This window comes from Vanacampus margaritifer, chromosome 9, assembly GCF_051991255.1.
Source record: "Vanacampus margaritifer isolate UIUO_Vmar chromosome 9, RoL_Vmar_1.0, whole genome shotgun sequence".
NCBI lineage: Eukaryota > Metazoa > Chordata > Actinopteri > Syngnathiformes > Syngnathidae > Vanacampus > Vanacampus margaritifer.
The window spans coordinates 17,672,164-17,694,963 of NC_135440.1; the positions used below are offsets into that span (position 1 = coordinate 17,672,164).

A 22,800-nucleotide genomic window follows, 5' to 3' on the forward strand; every position below is an offset into this window, starting at 1 on the left:
GATCAAACCCCAGAGTTTCAATGTGTCAGTATCAGGGGTCACATGCCCGACTCGTTCTTAACCCAGGTTTGATCGAACCCCAGAGATTCAGTGAGTCAGTGTCAGGGGTCACACGCCCGACTCAAATGATTCGTGATGATACGCCCGCTTCGCCATCATTGGCTGCAGGTGATCACGCTATATCTGCTTGGCATGTCTGTGCTGCAGGGAATTCTGGTGCGCTACGTAGTCTGATTTCTTTATAATAATAACTATGCCGAGCAAAGAAATATTTGCAATATGAATTTACATGTATAAAGGAACATAGGTGTTCCACAGGGTTCATTTCTGGGGCCTCTGCTGTTTACATTGTATCTACTGCCGCTGCGTTCCATCTTAATAAAATAGCATAAACCTCCCGACAAGTAAAATGCCTCATTTTCCTCCCGTTGGGGGATCTCACTAGAAGAGAAGAGAATGGGATTAGGGAGAGGTTGGGAAGAGAGGAGGGCGCGACGTTAGCATGAGGTGCGGATCAGCCTCCAGCTTCGTTAAATTGCATTGATTGCAGCGGTGACATTTCCCAGTACATGTCATCTACACTGTCACTGCCATCACTCTCCGGCCCTCTTGTGCAACAGTGCAACACAACCAGGTGATTGATTGCAACTGTTATTGGGAAACTGCAAACTATCTGCACGTTGGATGGACAGAAAGGCATAATGGCTAATTCCCATTTAGTTCATAGTCATGCATGACGAGCAGCAAGGTGCGGTAGTGGTTGTTATGTTGCATAGTTCTAAGGTTCTGGGTTCAAATCTGGACTACAGCCTTCCTGTGTTAGGATTATTTGTCTCCCCAAAATAACACAAATAGGTTGCAGGTATTCACGCTGATTCAAGCACACACACGTTGACGTGTCAGTCTCCAGGACAATCGATTACAGCTGACAGATAGCAAATACCCCCAGAGTCTTAATTAGAGCTCCCTGTGTGTGTTTGCACACGCACATTCTAATTTCTAGCTGCAGCTTCATAATTTATCCTAATCCAATCAGAATTGGAAAATGGCCAAATAGTGAATCAATAGAATCAGGATCTTAACAGCAGAAAAGGCTTGGAATCCAAATCCGGAATTTCTTTTGGATCCGAGGAAACTAATGAAATTTGCCATAATTACAACAAATGGGAAACTGATCTGATAAAGTATCACACAGATTAAAGTGTTACATGTGAATTTTCCATGTTCAAATTGATTTTGCGGCCAAATGCATTATTTGGATCACATCCAGTTAAAGTCATATTACATCTTTGGCCCTGGAATACATACAAACAACCATTGTTACATTTTTTTTATAGCTCTTGTCATGGGAGGGCTATAACCGATCCCAGCTGACTTTGAGTAAGAGACTGTATAACACCCTAACCCTAACCCTAACCCTCAATCACAGGGCAGACTACTATGGACAATTTAACTCTTTAATGGAGCTAATATGCATGTTTTTGAAACATAGAAGAAAACTATGGTACAATGTTGAAAATCCTAACTATATGTTATGATTATATGCTGGAACGGCCTGGACGACCAGTTCAGGGAATATGTTTTTGTTGGACAGTGCCAATATAAATATTGTAGATAGGTAGCTAAACAAAAACAACAAATAGTGCATAATTTAAAAAAAAAAAAAAAAAAAAAAAAAAGAAGGCGGAAAAATGAATTTACTATCCTAAAAGTCTGTTTATGCTGTTGACAAAATGACAGGATCAAATAGTTTGAGTAAAAATCTGAATAATATGAATATCTAACAATAATACATTACAATGCCATTAAGCTAATGTCATTATGGCTGATGCAATAAAATTATCTTCATTGTCATTATACTAAGCCCAATGAATATTTTGCACTGCACTTTTCATGCAAAAAAAGGCAAGGCAATTACAATAGCAAATAAAAGAATATAAAAGTAGTCATTTTTTGGAAAAGGGCTGTTATCATCTACACAACCAGACAATGAAGATGCATACAAAAAATAACAAAAAACAAAAAAATCTAAATTCTTCTCCTTACCTAAAATACATTGTGAGGTAGAATTGAGAGCAATTCAAGTATTTCTGCAATAACATGTACTGTATGTCAGGGATGATTTATAGTCTTATTTCTCCTTCCTGGCTCACTGTCCCTGGTGCTGGACATCAAATTGACAGTGATGTCATTTCCTCATTTTACTTCTGTCTTGTTCCGAGAGTGTGATGTTGACTGATACAGGAGCTCACATTAAAAAGACGTTTTCATTGACAGCTGACATTTTTTGTTGTTGACATTTTTGTTTTACCTCGGTGACCTACTGTCTCATGCTTCATTTGTCAACACTCACTGTAACTGTTTCTACTGATCTGCATTTTCTGCTGCTTTGTTTGTTGCTCTCTGCTTCGACGTGAGTTCCTAGTTGAACTGCTAGACTGTGGTGGGTGCATGTGCTTCTCTTCCAGTTTCCATTCCTTTTTCTTGCTCTCTGTCTCTCTCTCTGCATCTCTTTCTTCTGTTTCTGTCATCCCTGGCCCTCTCTCTCCCCCTCTCTTTCCCTTTCTGTCTCGCTCTGGCTCTCTCAATTCAAATGATCGAGGGATACGGCCACCCCACACCGTGTTCTTCTGTATTTATCCCACTTTGATACATCAGGTAGAATACACAGTTTTAACTAGCAGCTCATTTAGAATGCTGCAGCTCAGGTTCTGACCAGAACCAATCAGGGTCCTGAATACATTAAGGAACTGATAATTAAATAAAACTCAGTAAATGTTAAATGTTATCAATATGTTATTTTAGTCATTTTAAGAGGCTATTTTCTCTTTGCTCTGCAAATGTCTTCAGTTGTTGTTTGTTACTGCTTTTATATGTTGTGTTTTTTGTTGTGTGAGGCACATTGAAGTGCCCAGTGTATGAAATGTGCTATATAAATAAAGTTGCCTTGCCTAAGCCACCAGGATGTGATGATTACGCCTGCTTTAAGAAGCGAGAGGTATTAAGTGATCGGAGCCGCCTGCTGACTTCCTCTCCCGCTGACAAACTTCCTGGATTAAACAGAAATGGACGACACCTGAGTCCTGTGGCTGACTCATACACACCCACACGCACACACACACACACACACACACTCTCTCTCTCTCTCTCTCTCTCTCTCTCTCTCTCTCTCTCTCTCTCACACACACACACACACACACTCTCTCCCTCTGAGATAAAAAAAAATAGGAGTACAGATTTTTGTTGATTTGCAATTTGATTAACAGCATTTTGTTCCCCTTCAATCTGCAACTCTGGCAGTCCCCTGGAAGTGGAAGTAGACTTACACAAGCATGTGCACATACAACCTGAGTGGGCTTAAAAAAATAATAATAATCATACAGCAGTCAGGGGAACTCCCTTGTGGTATGGGACTGTATGCATCAATGTTGCCTTTCGCCTGGAAGAAAGAGTGTGTGGGGGGTTGACCTAAATGTCAAAGGTGCTAAAGAAAAGGAAGTGGAAACACTTGGTAAACCCACTCACTTTGGCTCATCACAGAGAAGGGGAAATCCCACATTTTACCATTATATTCTATGATTGGTGCAACCCAGTTACAGATACTCAGGCACTTGAAAAAAAATATTGATGAATAAATATTTTATAAATAATACTGATTTAATCATAGTATATGCTAATTACAGTCATATCGTTGCAAATCAGTGAATGATGTTGAAGGTTTTGATTGAGAGACAAGCTAGCTCTGTTAGCTGCTATGCTAACGATTAAGAACGAAAATCTTTGCTATCAATATGTCAGTATATTTTTCAATAACATGAGTAAAAGAGTTTTATTTGGTTTGAGAGATACATTTTTTTTTAAATGTGAAAAATAGAAGATTGTACTTTTACCTAAGACGTACCATGGTTATCATTGATGCTCGAGTCTTCTTGTGCTTGAGATGGCAAGAAAAGGCTTTGGGAACAGGGTTGCGGTATTTATTTTTTTTATTTATTATTATTATTATTTTGTTAAGAAACATACCGTCGGAGGGAAATTGCCACCAATCATACCAAAAACTGATTTGAAACTCATTCTGCTATATAAATTAGAGGAACAAGCTTAATAATCTAGTATTTTAAAATAATATGTTGAAGTCACTTTTACTCCAGCTACGTTTATATTTTGTTTCAGGGTTATTATAATTTAAACAATATATTGCCTTACATTTTGTGCGTTTTAGAAATGTATTAAAATTTAAGTTAAAATTAATTGTGAGAAAGGGAAATATCCAACTCCTGGAAAGCCCCATATCTATATCAACATTGTGACGATAAATGCTTTTTATGTTTAAAAAAGTAAAATGAAAAATAAAGTACTGTTGGTTTTATTGAAGAACAGCACGTATTTGATTTGATTAGCACGGTCAAATACTCGTTTATAGTTTTGTAATCTTATGCACTCAACTATCATGCGGAACAATAAATAAGTGTTATCTGCTGTTTCAGGACGGACACTTTACGTCGACACCACTTGGGTGAGACTTGCTTACAAATAACAGCAGTCAGAAACTCACCACCTAATAGCTGTTGTATATTTTTTTCCCACACAATGGAAAGGAAAACATAAATATTGCGCTTTAGAGGTGTTCTCTTGGGTAAGTGTCACCTTATATGCGATAAGTTTCGCTGCCATTTTATGTGACGTTTAGTGTCAGAGCTAGCGTCAAAACAATACGGAAAAACTTGACTAGCTATCTACTCCGGTCGATTTACAGTATACGCATGTGTATTGCGGTTGTTCTTTCTATAAGTGTGCTTAACTCTCCCTGCTCATGTACTTTTTCATGTAATTTGGATAGATCTTTTCTGCATAATTGTACGGGTCAGTTTTGTGTATCTGTAAAAACTTAAGTAGCAAACCTGCGCCAATGTTTCAACATCAGCTCTCTGGCATACTAATGTCCTGAATTGTTTACAAATTTTCCCTTGGATCAAGAACTAATGTGAGTCAAATGCATGTGGATAAACGTTATCCGACCTCTACTAGCCATTAGGATCCAGCACCACAATTATTACCAACCGGATCTGATGAAATTTCACTGCAGTATTACAATCTGAACATGTCAAATAGGATTTTCAATGTGAAATTGCTTGGCTTGACAAAAGATCCTCTGACCGTGTGTGCAAAAAGTCAAATTTGTGTCATCTCTTAATGGACACAGACCCCTATTTGGTAACCCCAATTTGAGTCACAAACACACTTTATTAAAACTTTACTACAGCAGAGATTCACAAGTAATGGATGCTTTCCACTTAAATGTTTATATTTTCAAATTGTAGTTGTTTTAATGCACCTCAAATTTTGTCTAGTGGTTACGTACTGGTGCTTTTCATGTAGCTTGGCTTTAATGCCCCAGTACCCAGCCTCTACTAGTCCATGTGTGAATGAAAAAAATGGGTGGATAAAACAACAACAACATAGTTTTGCCTTACAACAGTCCGTTTAGCCTAATGTTAACACAAATTCAAAACACCTTCGTTATAGGGGTGCACCGATCGATCGGCCTGCCGATTTATCGGCCTGCCGATTTATCGGCCCCGATTTCCTTAATTTTGGAAGATCGGTGATCGGCCAATCCCTTAAAAATAAACTGATCTTTTCCACCAATCTCATCTTCCTCCTCAGAGGTCTGAAAAAGTCAGCCACTGTCCTGTTCTGCTAAGATGACTAATAGGATTTTCATTTTTATTTGAGAGAACTACTTCATGTGCAGTTAAAACAACCCATTTGTATTATTTCACTGATATTGTTCAATGTTTTCCAATAAAACAAGATTAGAACACTGAAGGTATATCTTGCTTGTAATGAAAAAAATCGATATCGGCAAAAATCTGGATCGTCAGGTCAGACTTTTTAAAAGATCGGTGATCGGCCAGAAAATTGTGATCAGTGCACCCCAACTTTGTTATCCTTTTCAAAAATGACTACTTTAACTGCAGTTTACTGAGTCAGTTGTGAAACTCTTCTTTGTGTGTGTCGCCATGTCTGTATTATACTGCCCCCAAGTGGCCAAGTCACATACACTAGAAGAAGCAGCACAATGTCTCATCGAATTGAAGTAAAAAATAAAAATAAAATAAAAAGAAGAAGAAGAGGTGATCCTTTTTTTAAAAATTATGTCATTATTGTACATTTTTATAAAGTACGATATAATCGAGTCACTAAGTGCTTGTTTCCTTACTGAAAACACATTACAAATATCCTGGGCTGGAACGGATTTATGGCATTTCTAACCCAAACCAAACCAGTTATTATTTTCTTTCTTTTTTAATTGAGGTGTAGGACACGAGAGAAATGTATACTTTTTTTTTTTAGGCATATACAGTCATTCTTATGTCACGAAGATTATTACCCTCTCTAATGTGTTCTATGTTCAGAGACCAAGCCCGACAGGTGTGGAGTCACGTCGGTAGGTCCCATGGCGGAGGGAGGCACCAAGTTGACACTGAGGCGCCTGGAGGCTCCCATTCACAAGTTCATTAAAGTGGCTCTACCCACCGACCTGGAGCGGCTGCAGAAACACCACAACAACATACTGAAGGTGACACTTGAGATACTGTACTGGCATCCATATCAAGATAGATGTCTGATTTGTTTTCCTTCTCCTTTACAGTACCAGCAAAGCCAACAATGGGGCCGCCTTCATCAGGAGCACATAAATGCCAGCCGAACAGTTCAGGTACACAATCATTTGACAATTTTCAATAAATCAGCCCTTTTTATGCACATGAGTTACATGACTTTTTTTTTTTTTTTAAAAAGCATGTGAGTAAGTTGACGTTAACCAAGGTGACACCAGCATGGTGCCCGAGAGGACTTGGACGCCTCCTAGGACCACATGAATAGCCCGTGGGCCTGTTGTAAATTTAACTCACCACTGATTGAACATCCTGATTTTATTTGACAAATTGTTTCATATTGATATTTATCTCTAGATAGAGAAATTATGACATGACCCTTGTCTTTGCGTAGATGAATCTCACTAATGGCTACAACAACAATTTGAATGGTGACATCGACATTCCTAGCAAGTCACACTTTACTGTCAATGATAGACGATTTTTCTCATTTGGTTTTCCAAAGCAACCATGTTGGTGACTCCCGAGAGTACATAGTTTGAGATTGTCATCGCTGTTTGTCCATTCTGCAAAATGTTGTTACTTCAAATTATTTGTCAGCTCTAGTTTAATGTGTAACTGACATGTAAGGAAGGATGAAGCAACCAACGTCCGCTACCTAAATGCTTTTATAAATGCTAATCAAAATTAAAACCAATCTTACGGTAAATTATAAGCCGTCAAAAAACACACTCAGAACAGTTGAGGATGTTGTGTACTTATCTTTTTGTATGATAACTAGTAATGAGGAAACCGAAAACAATTGCACACCTGTATTTAATGTATTTCAAATGAGTTACATTAGGATTGGGTTATTGATAGGGGTGTGCCCAAAAATCCATTTTTATAAGAATCGCGATTCTCATTTAGTACGATTCAGAATAGATTTTAAATGTCCCAAAATCGATTTTATTTAAATTATTTTATACTGTCTTGCCTTTGTGTGTGCCTTTATTTGGAGCGCTGTTCCTGTTGTACCCGGTTTGGCCTCTGAGGGGCAGTGTGGTTCCACACGGTCTAATTTACAGAGAGTAGAAGGAAAAAGTCCCGATCAAGTTATTCCAATAAAAGTTTGTTTTTTTTTCAGCGTGGAGCCGTTCTTTTGAGTGCTAAAAGTTTCCGCGAGTAGCGCACTAGTGAGCATTAGCGAGTCAGACTGGAGTAGATCATTAAAATTCCTTGCACATCTATAGATTAAAGCAAAAATCATTGTCAATCAAATCATTTTGAATCAAAAATCGTTCCTAATCGAAAAATCGATTCCCAATCGAATCGCAGGCCCAAAAATCGGAATGGAATCGTGAGACATTCAAAGATTCCCACCCCTAGTTATTGAGTGTGTAAACTATGACTGTAATTTTATTTTATTTTTTGCCACCAACTGGCACGATTGTCACACTGTTGATGCTGTTTAGTTTTTTTTTTTATTTGAGCCTGGCTGATAAATAAATGTGCCTATTGTTTTTAAAGTCATATGTCGCCTTTTGAAAATTCCTGACCAAGCATGACTGTGTGATGTGCGGTATTCATTTCACCTTTAATAGAGACAGTTCAGTTCACTTAATTAATTTTCCTAAGGGGCTACATACTAACTCGTTTTGAAATCAAAAGTCATGGAAAATACTTTGTTAAACTATGCAATGTATCCCTCTGAGCAGGGATGGCCAACCACAAGAGCCACAATTTTTCATTTTTACTCCTCCCTAGCTCTCTTTTGCATGTTTTCACTAACTCCCTTTCATTGTATGGTTTTACAGCCCGTGCAATGTTCCAAGCACGAGTGTTTCATAAATTTTGGGAACAACTGTCTCTACTTATCTTTCTGATCTTTCAAAGTGAACAACTTGTGCCTATGAAGCTCAGTTCCCTTTGGAAATTCCGGCTTGATGTTCTCCAAAAAAAATTTCTGAGATGCCGCTGAAGATTTAAAGCCTTGAAATGGTTTGCCATTATGTTCAACAAAAACTGTTTCATATTTATATTTTGATTTGCTGTGCTTTTTTATTTTTCTTTACTGCTCAAAGGGTTTTCTTTCCATCAGACAAGTCCTTATCACACTGCACTTGCTCAGTGTAAAAAGGTCCATGCAACAGTGTGCCCATATTTGGAAGTGCTGACGTAGCAGCCTACCAGGAAGTAAAAAGTGAGACTTTTCCCACTGGTATATATATATATATATATATATATATATATATATATATATATATATATATATATATATATATATATATATTTCACAGTATGTATGTATGTATTAATTTATTCATTCATTCATTTGAGGTGACTTGCCATCTTGACTGCTGTCTTGAATTTTGAAGGCAGATTACAAAAAAACATTCCACATTTGATGGCAGTACAGTATCAATGGTGCCTGTTTGGAGGCTGTCAAGTTAGCAGCTAACGTTAGCGGTCAACATACTTGCTTCATGTCACATTCTTCTCTGTGCTGTTCAGGTCACTTTTCTTGTTGAATGTGTGTTCTCCAAAAAAGACACAAAATGCCTTGAATTAATCCTTTGATGCTGAAGTCTTACATGATATGTCAATGTAATGCACACTTTAGAAAAAATATATATATATATTGCCATGTGTCCATCCATCCATTTTATTCTAACAATTAGAATTATTTTTTATTTATTTATATATTTATTTTAACTGTTTTTTTTTGTTTGTTTTTTTTATATTGCTTATCCTTTTCTGGATCATGATTGAACTGCAGTAAGTTCCGGTCCAACTGACACTGTGTACCAGACAGGGTACATCCTGCACAGATCGGCAAGAAATCACAGGACCCTTTAGTTAAGGCCTATTTTCACCCACATTTCATTCAACTCTCCAAAGGGCAGCCTTTAGGGCATTCAAATTTAGACTTCCCGCTGTGATTGCATCTGCTCCCTACTTCCAAATTCATTATAAAACAGCAATAAAATATATGACGTCCAACCTTGAATGGATGCGTTTGTGGCTGTAACAGCACATGTTGGGTGTGAAATTCTCAGAGGGATGCTGTTGCCTGGAAGCCAATAGGCACCTAACCAATCCTCTCACCACTACACTCCAAGCCCTGGGGGGTGAACGCAGAGTGCTTTCCTGTGTCTTTATGGTGTTAATCTTGACTCATGGGTTAGTGCACTCCGTGTTAAGTGTACTGGACAGACAGACAGACAGAAAAGTAAACGCAGATATAGTGGCACCTCCGAAGTCAAGCACCCCAAAAAGTCCCCAGAAATCTTTTGGAATATGTACCTCAAAGGACTGAAATAAATTATAATTCAAAGAATCTTGTGTAGCATCTCACAAAATTTCATGAACTCTATGGGTTGACTTCTCCTTTAACTCTTTGACTGCCAGACGTTTTCAGAAAAGGGATGCCGTGGGTGCCAGCCGATTTAAGCATTTTTGACTGATCTTTCAAGGTCCACAGAAAATTATGTGTTTGGACCATGGAAACACACATACTACCAAATGAAATATTGGACTCTCATCTTTCATCAGAAAAAAGAGTTTGTTTCTACCTTATTCCGTTTTTCAGTAATCAACAATAGAAAATGGTTAGTTTCACCTCTGTTTTAAAAAAAAACGTCTTTTAACGTCTTTGGCACTCCTCTATAGGATTTTACTAAACGTTATTTAACGTTTTGGGCAGTCAAAGAGTTAACGCGGAAGTCAACCTTAAACATTTCTTGACAATGATATGTCATATGTGACATAACTAGTTCAAACATGACATTCTGATTAATATTACATTTGTGGAATATCAGTTATGCGGCAAAATCCAGCCTTTTTTATCAATATCTGAAGGCGGCCATTTTGCCACTTGCTGTCGACTGAAGATGACATCACAGTTACTCAGGGCTCAGGCAACGACCAATCATAGCTCACCTGTTTTCTGAAGCTGAGCTGTGATTGGTTGTTACCTGAGACCTGAGCAACTGTGATGTCATTTTCACTCGACAGCAAGTGCCAAAATGGCCGCCTTCAGATATTGATAAAAACTGCTGGATTTTGCTGCTTAACTCATATTCCACTAACGCAATATTAACCTATTTATTATTTAGTATTTAGACTAATGGGCCTGCTTAGAACATATTATTGTCAAGATTTTTTGGGGGGTGGGGGTCACTTCCCGTTTAAAGATCCCTAAAATCCCTTTTCATAGAGGTGACGAGCATCACGGCCCACCTATTTGTGGGGTTTGGTCATGTGACATTCACAAACTTAGGCACTGTGATGTGACGTCATTTTCAATCGACAGCAAGTGGCAAAATGGCCGCCCCCTGAAATGGATAAAAATGGGTGCATTTTGCGGCTTAATTAATATCCCTCAAAAACTATATGCCAGACTTGTGAGCTCATATTGTTGCAAGGAACATTTTTTTTTTTAAATTTTACTTCTGCTTTAAGAGACTTAAGAAAAACATAAGATCTTTTTCAGCGGATTCAAAACGGCTGAAAATGATCGTGGGAAAGGATCGGGTCAGTTAAAAAAAACTCAATTGGAGTCGCAGGGCAGATTTTGTTTAACTTTAGATGTTCCACTAACGGTCATTAGGTAGATATGCATACAATAGATAGTGCTGTAGATAGCTTGATAGATAAATTATTAGTATTAATCAATGGATTTGGTCTTTTTGCTATTCACTGTTTTTCAGGTTAACGCACATTAGCACACATATCTGCATGAATGTTTATTCATGGTTTGTAATTACTGAAGCATGTTATGTGTAGCACTTTGACCCCCAATAACTCCAGGCTGTGTAGTCTGGATGCATGTGGTGTAATCCTCTTGTCACCCTCAGGACATGGCGCGATGAAGGGGTTCTTGTTTTCCTGTCTCAGGCTTATTAAGACCCTCCCACCCATTTCCATAACCGTAACCGATCATTGGGAGGATGGCTTTGTGTGATGGAGCGAGACTGTAAAACTGGTGCAACAGGGAAATTAACAAGCTTTTCGTTTTGACAATGCAATTTACGGTCTTTGCTGGTTTCCATCCATCCATTTGCTCAGGTCAGGTCACTGGCAAGCTAGAGTCTATCCCAGTTGACTTAGCATGTAAGGTGGCTAATGGTCACCTGGAATGATCACCTGTCAACCACAGGGCTGACACATGAGGTTATTTTGTGAAAGTGCCGCATCACAGACATATCCAGGATTTATCCCGCTTTGTGTAACATAGTTGTTTAACATGTTTTAATGTTAAACTTCACACTTTTGCTCAGGCAGATTTTCCCTTCCACCTGATCACTCCAAAGGAAGAAAAAAGATGATTTCCACAGGCTGCTTAAAAGGAATGAAATAGGCAAACACTCATTCTCACGCAGTGAAGCTTACTGACAAATTGGTCTGTTCTTCTCTTAGTGCGGGCAATTTGTGTGTGAATGCGCCAAACAAACTAAGACTGCTTAACTCATTTGCTCCCTAAAGCGTATAATTACATTCCATTTTAAATATTACCATCATCCCAAAAACGTATTTATATGTTTTTTATGTTGTTGTTGTTTTTTAATGCTAGAGCATACAGAAGGTTTTGATGCAGCCCCTGAACTGAAGAGAATGCTTGGAGCAATGGTGGTTATTACAAAAACGGCCAGCAGGTAGCAGCAGAGAATAAGAGATCAATAATCACATTCAGGATGCTAAAATACACTAAATAGAGTAAGAACTTGGAGTCCACAACGTTTGGTTTAGGTGTGAGAAAAGAAAGAGAGAGAAAAAGAAAATTAAATGAATAAATGAAGCTCTTTTCCCCACAGTTTAAAAAATTTGTGAATAATGATGAAACTTTTTTTCTAAAAAAATGAAACTATTTTCTAATGCTAATTGCTGCAAAACGGAAACAGACAGAAATATACTTTTTATCCCTGATGAAAGAAGAGACTCTAATCTTTCTTTTAGAAGGTTCCATGTTTTTATAGCAATAGAACACAATAGTCTGTGGGCCTTGCAAAATCTGTTCAAATCCGGTAAAATAGCCGGGAGCGAAGGGCGTTGCTTCAGTGAAAATGGCTGGGAGTGAATGAGTTAAGTGGGCATGTCTCATTACACTCATATAATCTAGCATCCACTTTATTCCGAGCCACCATGAGCCTTTACGTGAATTATCGGTGCGACTTCCTGTATGTACAGCATTTTGTTTACATGTTAACTGTTTTATTCTTAATAGTGCAAATTATCCCCAAAATTACTGATGTAAAAATTTTTTTACTATCCACCTTTGATAATGTACTGTAACCAGTACAGGGAAAACATCTTAACTCAGAAAGCCGATCATCTGACTCTTTGCAGCAACTGCGAGCCAACATCAGAGAGATGGAGAAGCTGTGCAGTCGCGTCCGGCCAGAAGACGCCGCAGCTCTGGAGACGCTCGTCAAGCCGGTCAAAAACAGAGCGTCGGCCGCCACGCGGGACTTCCTGCAGTTGCACTCCAACCCCGTCCTTCAGCCCACACCGTCTTTGTCGCCGCCGGACTCCGCTTGCCCATCCGGTCCGGAGCCCAGCACTCGACACGCTGGTGACGACACGGACGAGGGGTCCGTTTCTGGCTGGCAAATTCAGACCCAGCTGCCTGAGATTCCTGTCGAAGAGAGCGCCGCTGAGTCTTGGGACGACCTGGAAGAGGTACAATATAAACTTGATTGTACTGTAGGTGACCATATTTTCATTTCTAAGGGGAAAAAAAAACACTCAGCCCGGCTTTGAGATACCTACTGTAAATGATACTCAAAGTTTACTCAAAGATGCTATACATTATATAAGTATTTTAATGTATGACTCCTCTATAAGGGTAGAAAATAAAACAAATAGCAAAACTCTCTTTTGAAGTAAAATGAATAAATGATGACATCATGTTCTAAACTCAACCTTTTTTGCCCCCGAGATTGACCCTTTAAGCTAAACCTATACCGATATAGCTCAGGACCTTATTGACCTACTTTAAATTAAAATAAAACCAAATATTGTTTTTTCTTTTAACGGTAAAGTCAACCCCCCAAAAAATCTTCACAATTATGATAGCCCCACTAATAAGATATTCTGGTTAATACTGCGCAGCTAAATCCATCCATTTTTGTTATCGATATCAGAAGGCGGCCATTTTGCCACCTGCTGTCGAGGGGAAATGACATTACAGGTGCTCAAGTCTCAGGTAACAACCAATCACAGCTCAGGTTCAGAAAACAGGTGCACTGTGATTGGTCGTTGCCTGAGCCCTGAGCAACTGTGATGTCATCTTCAGTCGACAGCAAGTGGCAAAATGGCCGCCCCCAGATATAGATAAAACCAGCTGGATTTTGCCGCATAACTCATATTCCACAAATGTAATACTAATCAGAATGTTATGTTTAGACTAGTGAGGCCATAACATATTATTGTCAAGAAATGTTTACGGTTGACTTCCCCTTTTAAGGTATTAAAAGTACACAAAAATAATGCCGTTATCATATTAATTATAGACAAAATATCTTCTTACTGCTGAAAATGTCTCAATGGGTCAAGTATCCCTTTAAAACATGTCTTCTTGCTTTTTTGTGCGGTATTTGCCAATGCCAGAATACAAATTGAACAGAATAATTAATAAATTGGCGAGTGAGTGGCAACCGGAATGTTGAGGCTAGCCGCTAGTTACCTGCTAACAGGGCTGAACTGTGTTGGCTGACAGACTGCAGAGAACGATGAATTTTGCAGGTCTGTCCTTATTTCGTCTGTTATTTTCACACATTATTAACCATTTTAAAGTGTTGAAAACAGCTTGAGAACAAATCTGTTCATGCTAACAAACGCGCCACTGTCTCCGTAGTGTTGTAAAACTCGCTTTGTCACCTCCAGATTTAGAGTGTAGATGTTTGTTTTAGGTGATAACAAGTGAAAATAGGTTATAAACATTTGAGCAAGTCTGTCTTGTTGGAAATTGATTGCTAAAAAAGGAACAGTACCATCCAGAAAGGTAAATGTGTGGGGATTCATTTGCTTCCATGAAACTCGCCATTTCATTTATTGCAATATTACTCATGACTCTCCAAAATAAATTTTGGGAGATGACGTCACTGCAGTCATTTGCTTTTGGGACTCATAATGGCTTTTTTTGTCTGGCCGGAGCAAGTACAGACTAGTGTGGACACTTGGCGCCAACGCCATAGTTTGCCAATAAATCAATGACAGCGTAATAAATCAGTAATTTTTTTCATGTATTGAATTAACGATTGAACATTAATTAGGGTGGTTTTGTGTTGTTGTTTATGCACAACATGGTAGAAATAAAAAGATATAACTTGAGCAACGTGGCTGTTTGGTAACTCAAGCAGGATGGCAAATATTATTATTTAAAGTTAACTAAAAAAAAATATTGACAATAATATGTTCTGTGCAGCCTCACTAGTCTAATAAATGCGGTATTTTGGTTAAAATTGTGTCAGTGGAATATGAGTTAAGCAGCAAAATCCAGCAGTTTTCATCAATATCAGACGGCGGCCATTTTGCCACTTACTGTTGAGTAAAAATGACATCACTGTTGCTCAGGTAACAACCAATCACGGTTGAGCTTCATAAAAAAAGGAGAGCTGTGATTGGTCGTTGTCTGAGCCCTGAGCAACTGTGATGTCATCCTCAGTCGACAGCAAGTGGCAAAATGGCTGCCGCCTGAGATGGATAAAAAAGGCTGTATTTTGCTGCATATTCCACAAATGTAATATTAATCAGAATGTCATCTTGTTATCCTCTCATTTATACATTGGCTCTCAGGCATTTATTTTTTTCCCCCTTTCAGGACCTTAAGCAGCTGAGTGGTTTAGTGACAAGCTTCTCCGTGCTCGTCCATGTAAGTATGAACAACAGTTGACTTGAACATGTTGAGCCCGTGTGCATTTTTTTCCCACCCCGCTCTGTTTGCGTTGCTGATGGGGCTCCTTTGAGAGCGCAGATCAGTTTAAGGAGTTCTACCCTCGCCCTCGGGGGCCTCTCAGCAGAGAGGAAAGCTTGAGCAGTAGCCAAGGGAGCGAGATGGAGGATTTGGAGGTGGGAGGGGACGTCTGCGGGCAACATGGGGGATGCATCGGAGCAGGTGGAGAACAGACGGTTCAGATTATCGCCCCATCCTCTGGGATGGAGGCAAGAGAGATTAACAGTGGCGGGGAGAGAGAGTGAAGATGTAGTGATGCTTCAAAACAGGCGAGAGGCGCAGCAGAAAGAGCATAGACATGTTGTTCCGGCATCTCGGGGGGGGTGGCGCCACAGGGGGGAGTCGTATTCTAGTACACAACCACCGTGGAATTACTGTGCGTGTGTCATGTGTGCTGTTTGTGGTGTTTTCCGCTTTTTTTTTTCTTTGAATCTTTATCTCCTCTGCGTAATCATGAAACACAATGCTCCTTCTTCAACAATCTCACATGTTAATCACTCGGTTTGATCAAAGCCATGACTTGAAAAAAATTTTTTGCTGTGGAAATCTCATTTTATTTTAAAATTCAAAGCTTTAGATAGGATTAGGTACAAAAAAGGGAGAATAAGAATAACAAAACTAAATTGGCTTTAATTTATTTTTATCATCCAATTATTATTTTTGGGGAATGCCCATTATTGTTCCAGCCTGCATTAACATATGTCCAAGTTACAAATCGTGAGCTTCATTGCAAATAATTAGTTCATCTGACCTCCTAATTAGTTATTTTTGTTTGTTTTTGTTTTTAAAAGTATGTTTGTCTCACTTAAAAAGACACCAGTACAATTTCAGGCTAAATACTCATCATTCCACAATTGTGTTTTTTACCTATTTTTTTTCTGCATTTGTATTATTATATACAGTTCATACTTTTTTTTGTCATTGAATTATAATCATATTTATTACAAAGGATGCAAAACAGACAAATGATTTGCTTTTGTAAGTCCATGAAATAAAAACAGAAACTATAACTAATCAAAACAGTGCAATAATGAAGAAAATTAGGTGATGAAGTAATAATAACGACAAAACCAATGATAGTAATAATATATTTAAGTTCCTTGTTGAGGGCAAACCTTCAATTTTGTAATTTTTTTTCATCCCCATAATTCACATTCATTCCCATATAAAATTTCCAACATTAAAAATTACTGTAATTTTGCAACCCTAATGGGTTTTTCTAATACTGCAAGCTTTTATTTTGAAGGGCTGACTTTTGACAGGATGTGTTACGTTGATGTTGCCCAGTTGGAGGAATTCGCAACTTACAAAATGCTTCAGGTGAACACGCATTGATTCCTGGAAATGAATGGCTTTTCTTTTACTTTCTTTCTTCTTCTTTTTTTTGTCGTTTTAAAAAAAATAGGGCATCTGAAAATCAAGGTTTCACTTTATTAGGGCCACATAGGAAAAAAATATGAGTAAGTAAAAAGTTGTACAGTTACAATGTCATATTACGAGAATAAAATATTTTTTTCCTTTCTTTTTTTTATACACTTAAAATTGTCTGGATTTTAAAACCTCCCGATTAGAGGACCAGCGCAGTGAAACGGGAAAGAGACCAAATTCAAATATTCAATCAGGATCACTCAGTGGTCAGTGCTCGTGCACGAATAAAAGGAAAGAAAGCTTTTACGTGTTATTGTGGAAGTGAAGTGTTATGAATGGAAAGTGGTGGAGGCGATGGAAAGTGCCCTCCTTGTTGTTTGGTCAGTCACTGTGTCCATGTGGCTCTCATAGGGAGAGAGACAGCTGCCACTCTGAATATTTCATGAGATACACACATACACACACAAATGTAACAAATGTAATCTTTCAATAGGCCTCCAACCTGCACACTATCATCCTGATCTTGATAACAGTTAAAAGCACAATAATAATAATTAATAATAGTAATATGTGTGTCTTTTGGTACCAGAATGTGTGTGTGTGTGTGTGTGTGTCTGTGTGTAACTCCTGTGTTTCAGTCCCAGCAGGAAAAGATTGACAGCATTGAGGACAACGTCAACACGGCCGCTGCCAATGTGGAGGAGGGGTCCAAGAGCCTGGGGAAGGTGTGTTAATGTGTGAACGCACACGCGCGCGGAATGCATGTGTGTGCGCGCGCGCGCGCGCGCGCGCGAGAGAGAAGATCGATGGCACTTTGCCTCGCAGCCATTCCGACAGCGTTTGTCCCTATTGATCCGCTTGAATACGGAGGAAAGCCACAATTAAGGAAATTGAGAGAGGAGAGGGATGGAGAGCTCGTGTGTGTGTGCGTGGAGCATCAAGAAGAGCTCTGAATAACCGCTTCATGTTTTCATTGCCATTTGAGCACACACGCTCGGGAGAGCTGAGTGTACCTCACCGGCCTTCACACTTATGACACACTCGAAATGTCGAACGTTTGGCCCGCCATCGCCGGCGTGAATCACGTGTCGGAGCCACTCAACACTCGATGACACGCACCCACACCGTCGCAGTTCCGACAGTTAAGTTTGTGTGTGTGTGAGTGTGTGTGTGTGTGTGTGTGTGTGTGTGTGTGTGTGTGTGTGTGTGTGTGTGTGTGTGTGTGTGTATGCGCGTGTGTCATTATTGCGTGAAATGAAACACGGAGGCAAAGTTTGCCCACTACCAACTATGCATTCTTCATAGGTCGGGAAATATAGTACAGTAATCCCTCTTTTATTTCAGATTACCCCTGCGACGTAAAGTACTGTCCATATATTTATTTTAATACATTATATTTATTAATATTATAATAAAATATATTATACTGAAATAAATAGATAATACATAATAATTATTATTATTATTAAATAAATAAATTAAATAAATTAAATTTTATATACATTTTATATTTATAATGTAGAATTATTATTAATTTGAAAACGTGATTCTGTGGTGCACATAATTAGTTAGCCTTACTGAGGTGCAACAACATATATTTATATATATATCCATCTATTTATTTTACTATATTATATTAATTAATATTGTAATAAAATATATTTGATTTAAATAAATAATGATATTATAATAAATAAATACAATAATAAATTTAATTTTATATAAATATATATTTATAATATAAATTTGATAATGTGATTCTGTGGTGCACATAATTGGATAGCCTCACTGAAAATGCAGCAACATATATTAATATATTTATAAATATCCATATAGTTGAATATATTATGTTAATTAATATTATAATAAAACATATTATATTTAAATAAATAATAATAATATGATAAAATAATGAATTCAATTTTATATAAATATACATTTATAATATAAAATTAATATTCATTTGATAACGTGATGCTGTGGTGCACATAATTGGTTAGCCTTACTGAGGTGCAACAACATATATTTATATATGTATCCATACATTTATTTAAATATATTAATATATATTATAATAACATATATTTAAATCAATTAATAATGTAATTTTATATAAATATATATTCATAATATAAAATTAATATTAATTTGATAATGTGATTCTGTGGTGCACATAATTGGTTAGCCTGACTGAGGTGCAACAACAGTGCATTTAACTGTGCGCAAATAACTTTTTCGTCCAAGTGAAAGTAATCATCGTCGTGGTTTTTAATCCCTGCGTAAGCACGGTGTGCCCGCTCGCATTTTTGTTTTTCGGTGCGTCCATTTGGCTCACAAAAATCCACCTTTTTACAGCAAAGCTGCGATGCGAGACCGCTTATTTTCGAGCCTTGATGTATATAATGTCCCCGACAACCTCAACTGAATCCTTTTAACTCTGCTCAGGTGAAATTGGAATTGCCTGCCACAGGGGTGGAGTTGAGGGAGGTTAGCGTTTGAACTAGATTAATTTAATAGTGAGGTGTTAATCAACGGCGTGTGTATGTGTGTGTATTAATTGCCATCAGCAAAAAGCACCTTCCACTCTGATGATAGCGACTGCAAAAGCAGCCAAGGAAGATAATGGAATCAGTTTGATGCTGTAGAGGAAGTGTTCTTTTTACATTCATACACGCACACAAGATGGTTTGTGTGTGTGCGTGTGTTTTTTTTTTTTACTATTCCCCCTCAGGCTCGTGTGTCACCATACAAGCATCCACAATTCCAAAGTAGTGTTGGGCATTTGACTCCATGTTCTTGATTTTAAAAAAATTATACAATGTATATATTTATGATAGTCACTGACATTGTAGTCGTTCACTTGCCTGACTTACATGAAGGTAAATGAATGTATTATTATTATAAACAAAAAATAAAAAAAGTACAATTTTTCACTCTAAATTTTACAAGGAGAGTTTTTAGTACATTTTACCAATTTATATATGTAATATATTAAAAACAAAATAAAACTCAAGGGTGTAGGAGTCAGCCACTCTACCACCTGAGCCATACCGCTCTTGCTATGTAATGATAATAATAATAATAATAATAATGGATCAAATTTATAAAGCATTATTGATGATGTCAGAGACCACTTTTTGGACACACCAAGAGTGTCTCCCAAGCTGAAGGTCATGAGTACCTTTAAAAAAAAAATAATAATAAACTGGTCAAATGTACTCAAAACTCTCCATGTAAAATTTATTTGGGATTTCTGACTACAGCAGGTTTTTTAAGTAAATATTACACCTTTTTTTTTTTCAGCGTACCTACACCTAACTTGACACACAAACTGCACCAGTGACTCAAATTCAGATTTTTTATTTATTTTTTATCCGCATGTGATTGGATTGAATGCTGATGTCTTTGCATGTGTGTTCATTTTCAGGCGGTAGGCTACAAGTTGGCGATCCTGCCTTTGGCCGGAGCGCTCCTGGGCGGCGCGCTAGCCGGCCCGCTGGGCCTACTGATAGGCCTCAAGACGGCAAGCGCGGCCGCCGTCGGGGGGAGCGCCTTGGGTTTCGCGGGAGGCAGCCTGGTGAAGAATCACCGTAAAAGCTTGCTGTCGATGCAGATGAAACAGCTGACGGCGCCGCCGGCCGACCCCGGGTCAGGCAAGGATGAGTGAGCGGCGGAGTTGACGGTCAGCCGCGGGATGGCTGATGCTCCTTGCGTAATCGAGACTGTGAGCTGTTCAACTTCTACGGATGCGAATGAATTTGCGTTAGCCATGTTTTAGTGGGACGGAGTCAAACTGGCATCGTTGTATGCTCAGCCTCGTGTTAAATATAAAATGGAGGCACCGTGGTCACTTTACTGCATATTTTGTGAGATCCATTACAAGAACTATCTAAAAAAAAAAAAACCTTTACAAATAAAACTAAACTGTCACATCCACTTGTGATCTCATCGCAGACGTTCCAGACCACCTGTGACAGGTAAAATATCACTAATATAAAAAGACTATGTCCGCCCCCCCCCCCCCAAAAAAAAAAACACTTTTAAGCAGAATTTCCAAACTATGACTTGCGGGCCAATTGCAATCCGCCATCTGTTTATTAGCGGCCCACGGCATGTATAAAGTGTCAGAAAAGTTCCAGGACTGCTATAACTAGAGATATTAATTTTGTCCTTCAATGTGGTAATCAATCAGGTAAAAAAATTGTGGCATGACAACGCGCCTGCACACAATGCCCTGAGCATCTGACAGTTCCTGGCAGAGGCGAAAATAGCCATGCTGGAGCCCCCAAGCTCATGGGGACCAATTTGAAGATGTAGACCACATTAAGATGGCTGTGAAAGATCCTGGAAGGAAGGAGGCTCCTAATAGCGCACGAAGGTTCGGTAGAGTTGCAATTTTGGCATCAGGGGCCAACACGGGCTCCAAAATATCCAATCTTTTGTGACATGCCTTTCAAAAGGCATCATTTCGGTACCACTCTTGTATTGAATCAAATTAGTGCAAAAAAAAAAAAAGTGTCCACTAGTGATGTTGTCTTTTTGCAGGGATGTCCCTTTCTTAAAATTTTTTTTTTTTTTAAAGTTATTATACAAACCTCTGACATTACTGTAAAAACATTGACTTTCATTAACCTATACACAACACCCAAGTGCCACCGTGCAGGTCAGAAAGTTGTGCTTCATGTTCTTTACATTTTGCAGCTTCTTGTCTGCCAAATGTTGCCATACATGTGTCATGTTCCGATGTGAATAAAGAGCACACAAAAACACAACATATTGTAAAATGACTTTTTAATAGTCATCCCTTTCCCAAATTCTTCCCCTCTTGAGATGACTTGTTTGATGGCATCCTCCCCCCGACGTGGGCTGATATGTCCCAATGTCTCTTGGCCTTGATAGGACAGTACAAACTGAGCAACAAGTCCCTTCTATCTTAACAAGTCTATGTATTAGATCCACTTAAAGGATCGATAACTTCTTTCCAAAGACTTATTAAAAACTTTTTATCATCATCACTTTCTTACAAACAACAGCCAAGATCGTGTGAATGTGTAGAAAAACATGGTTTGATTCCCGGGAAACACAAACACTGGGCTGATAAAGAACATCCTTTCATTATGCATCACAGTGGAGGGAATTTGCTTCAGTGGCACAGCACAATAACATTTTCTGTCTGAATTTTTGTCAAATCTTTGGCAATATTATTTTTTGTTAGAATTGATTTTGTGCCGGGGTGGAAAGTATGTTTCTTAGAAGTCGTCCTTTATAAAAAAAAAAACTGACAAATGTAAATTATTATATGGAACGTTTGTGGGGTTTTGGCCTATTTATACGTTTTTTTTGTTTTGTTTTTACAATTGCATGACATTCTGGATTAAATGTTCTCATTAGTCGGGTATGACTCTTACAACCTTATGGATTTTTTTTCCCCAATTGAATTTGAGCCACTTTAGGAGTTGTTTCTCTTCTTTTGCATTGGGGTGGGGAACCTTTTTCGTATTTCAGTCTTTACAGTCCTAAGTTTGTGAAAAAATAAAGACTCAGCAATATAAATATATAAACTTACAGAAAGTTATTTGCTGTATTTACTCATAGCTGTGAATAATTGACATGAAAATTAAGCAATATGAGAGGGATAATTAAAATTAACCGCAACTATGAAGGGGTCCACTATATTAAGGATGAACCCAAAATGCACTATAAGGTGACCTTCATTTGACCTCAAAACTTTTGAATGCAATGTCAAGTTGTTCTTGCTGGCAAAAATTCACAGCAGGTTTTTGCTCCAAAGACATCTACTTCTCCGCCTTTCTGTGACACTTCCAGTATCTGTTGCAACGTACAACTTGGTGGTGACTCATCTCTGTGGCCACATCG

The 22,800-nt window shown here is 38.3% G+C and overlaps 1 protein-coding gene across 2 annotated transcripts; it reads left to right on the forward strand.

The window, feature by feature from the left end:
- The first annotated feature begins 4,490 nt into the window (after nucleotides 1-4,490).
- Nucleotides 4,491-21,695, forward strand: stx17 (syntaxin 17). 2 transcript variants are annotated; one of them, XM_077574997.1, is made up of 7 exons: nucleotides 4,491-4,636; nucleotides 6,420-6,583; nucleotides 6,656-6,721; nucleotides 12,948-13,280; nucleotides 15,424-15,474; nucleotides 17,562-17,648; nucleotides 20,351-21,695. In XM_077574997.1, the coding sequence occupies exons 2-7, from the start codon at nucleotides 6,461-6,463 to the stop codon at nucleotides 20,588-20,590; spliced, it is 900 nt and encodes a 299-aa protein (XP_077431123.1). In that variant the 5' UTR covers nucleotides 4,491-4,636; nucleotides 6,420-6,460; the 3' UTR covers nucleotides 20,591-21,695. The 2 variants fall into 2 exon arrangements, with proteins under 2 accessions (XP_077431123.1, XP_077431125.1); XM_077574999.1 differs by lacking the exon at nucleotides 17,562-17,648.
- Nucleotides 21,696-22,800: the final 1,105 nt, after the last annotated feature.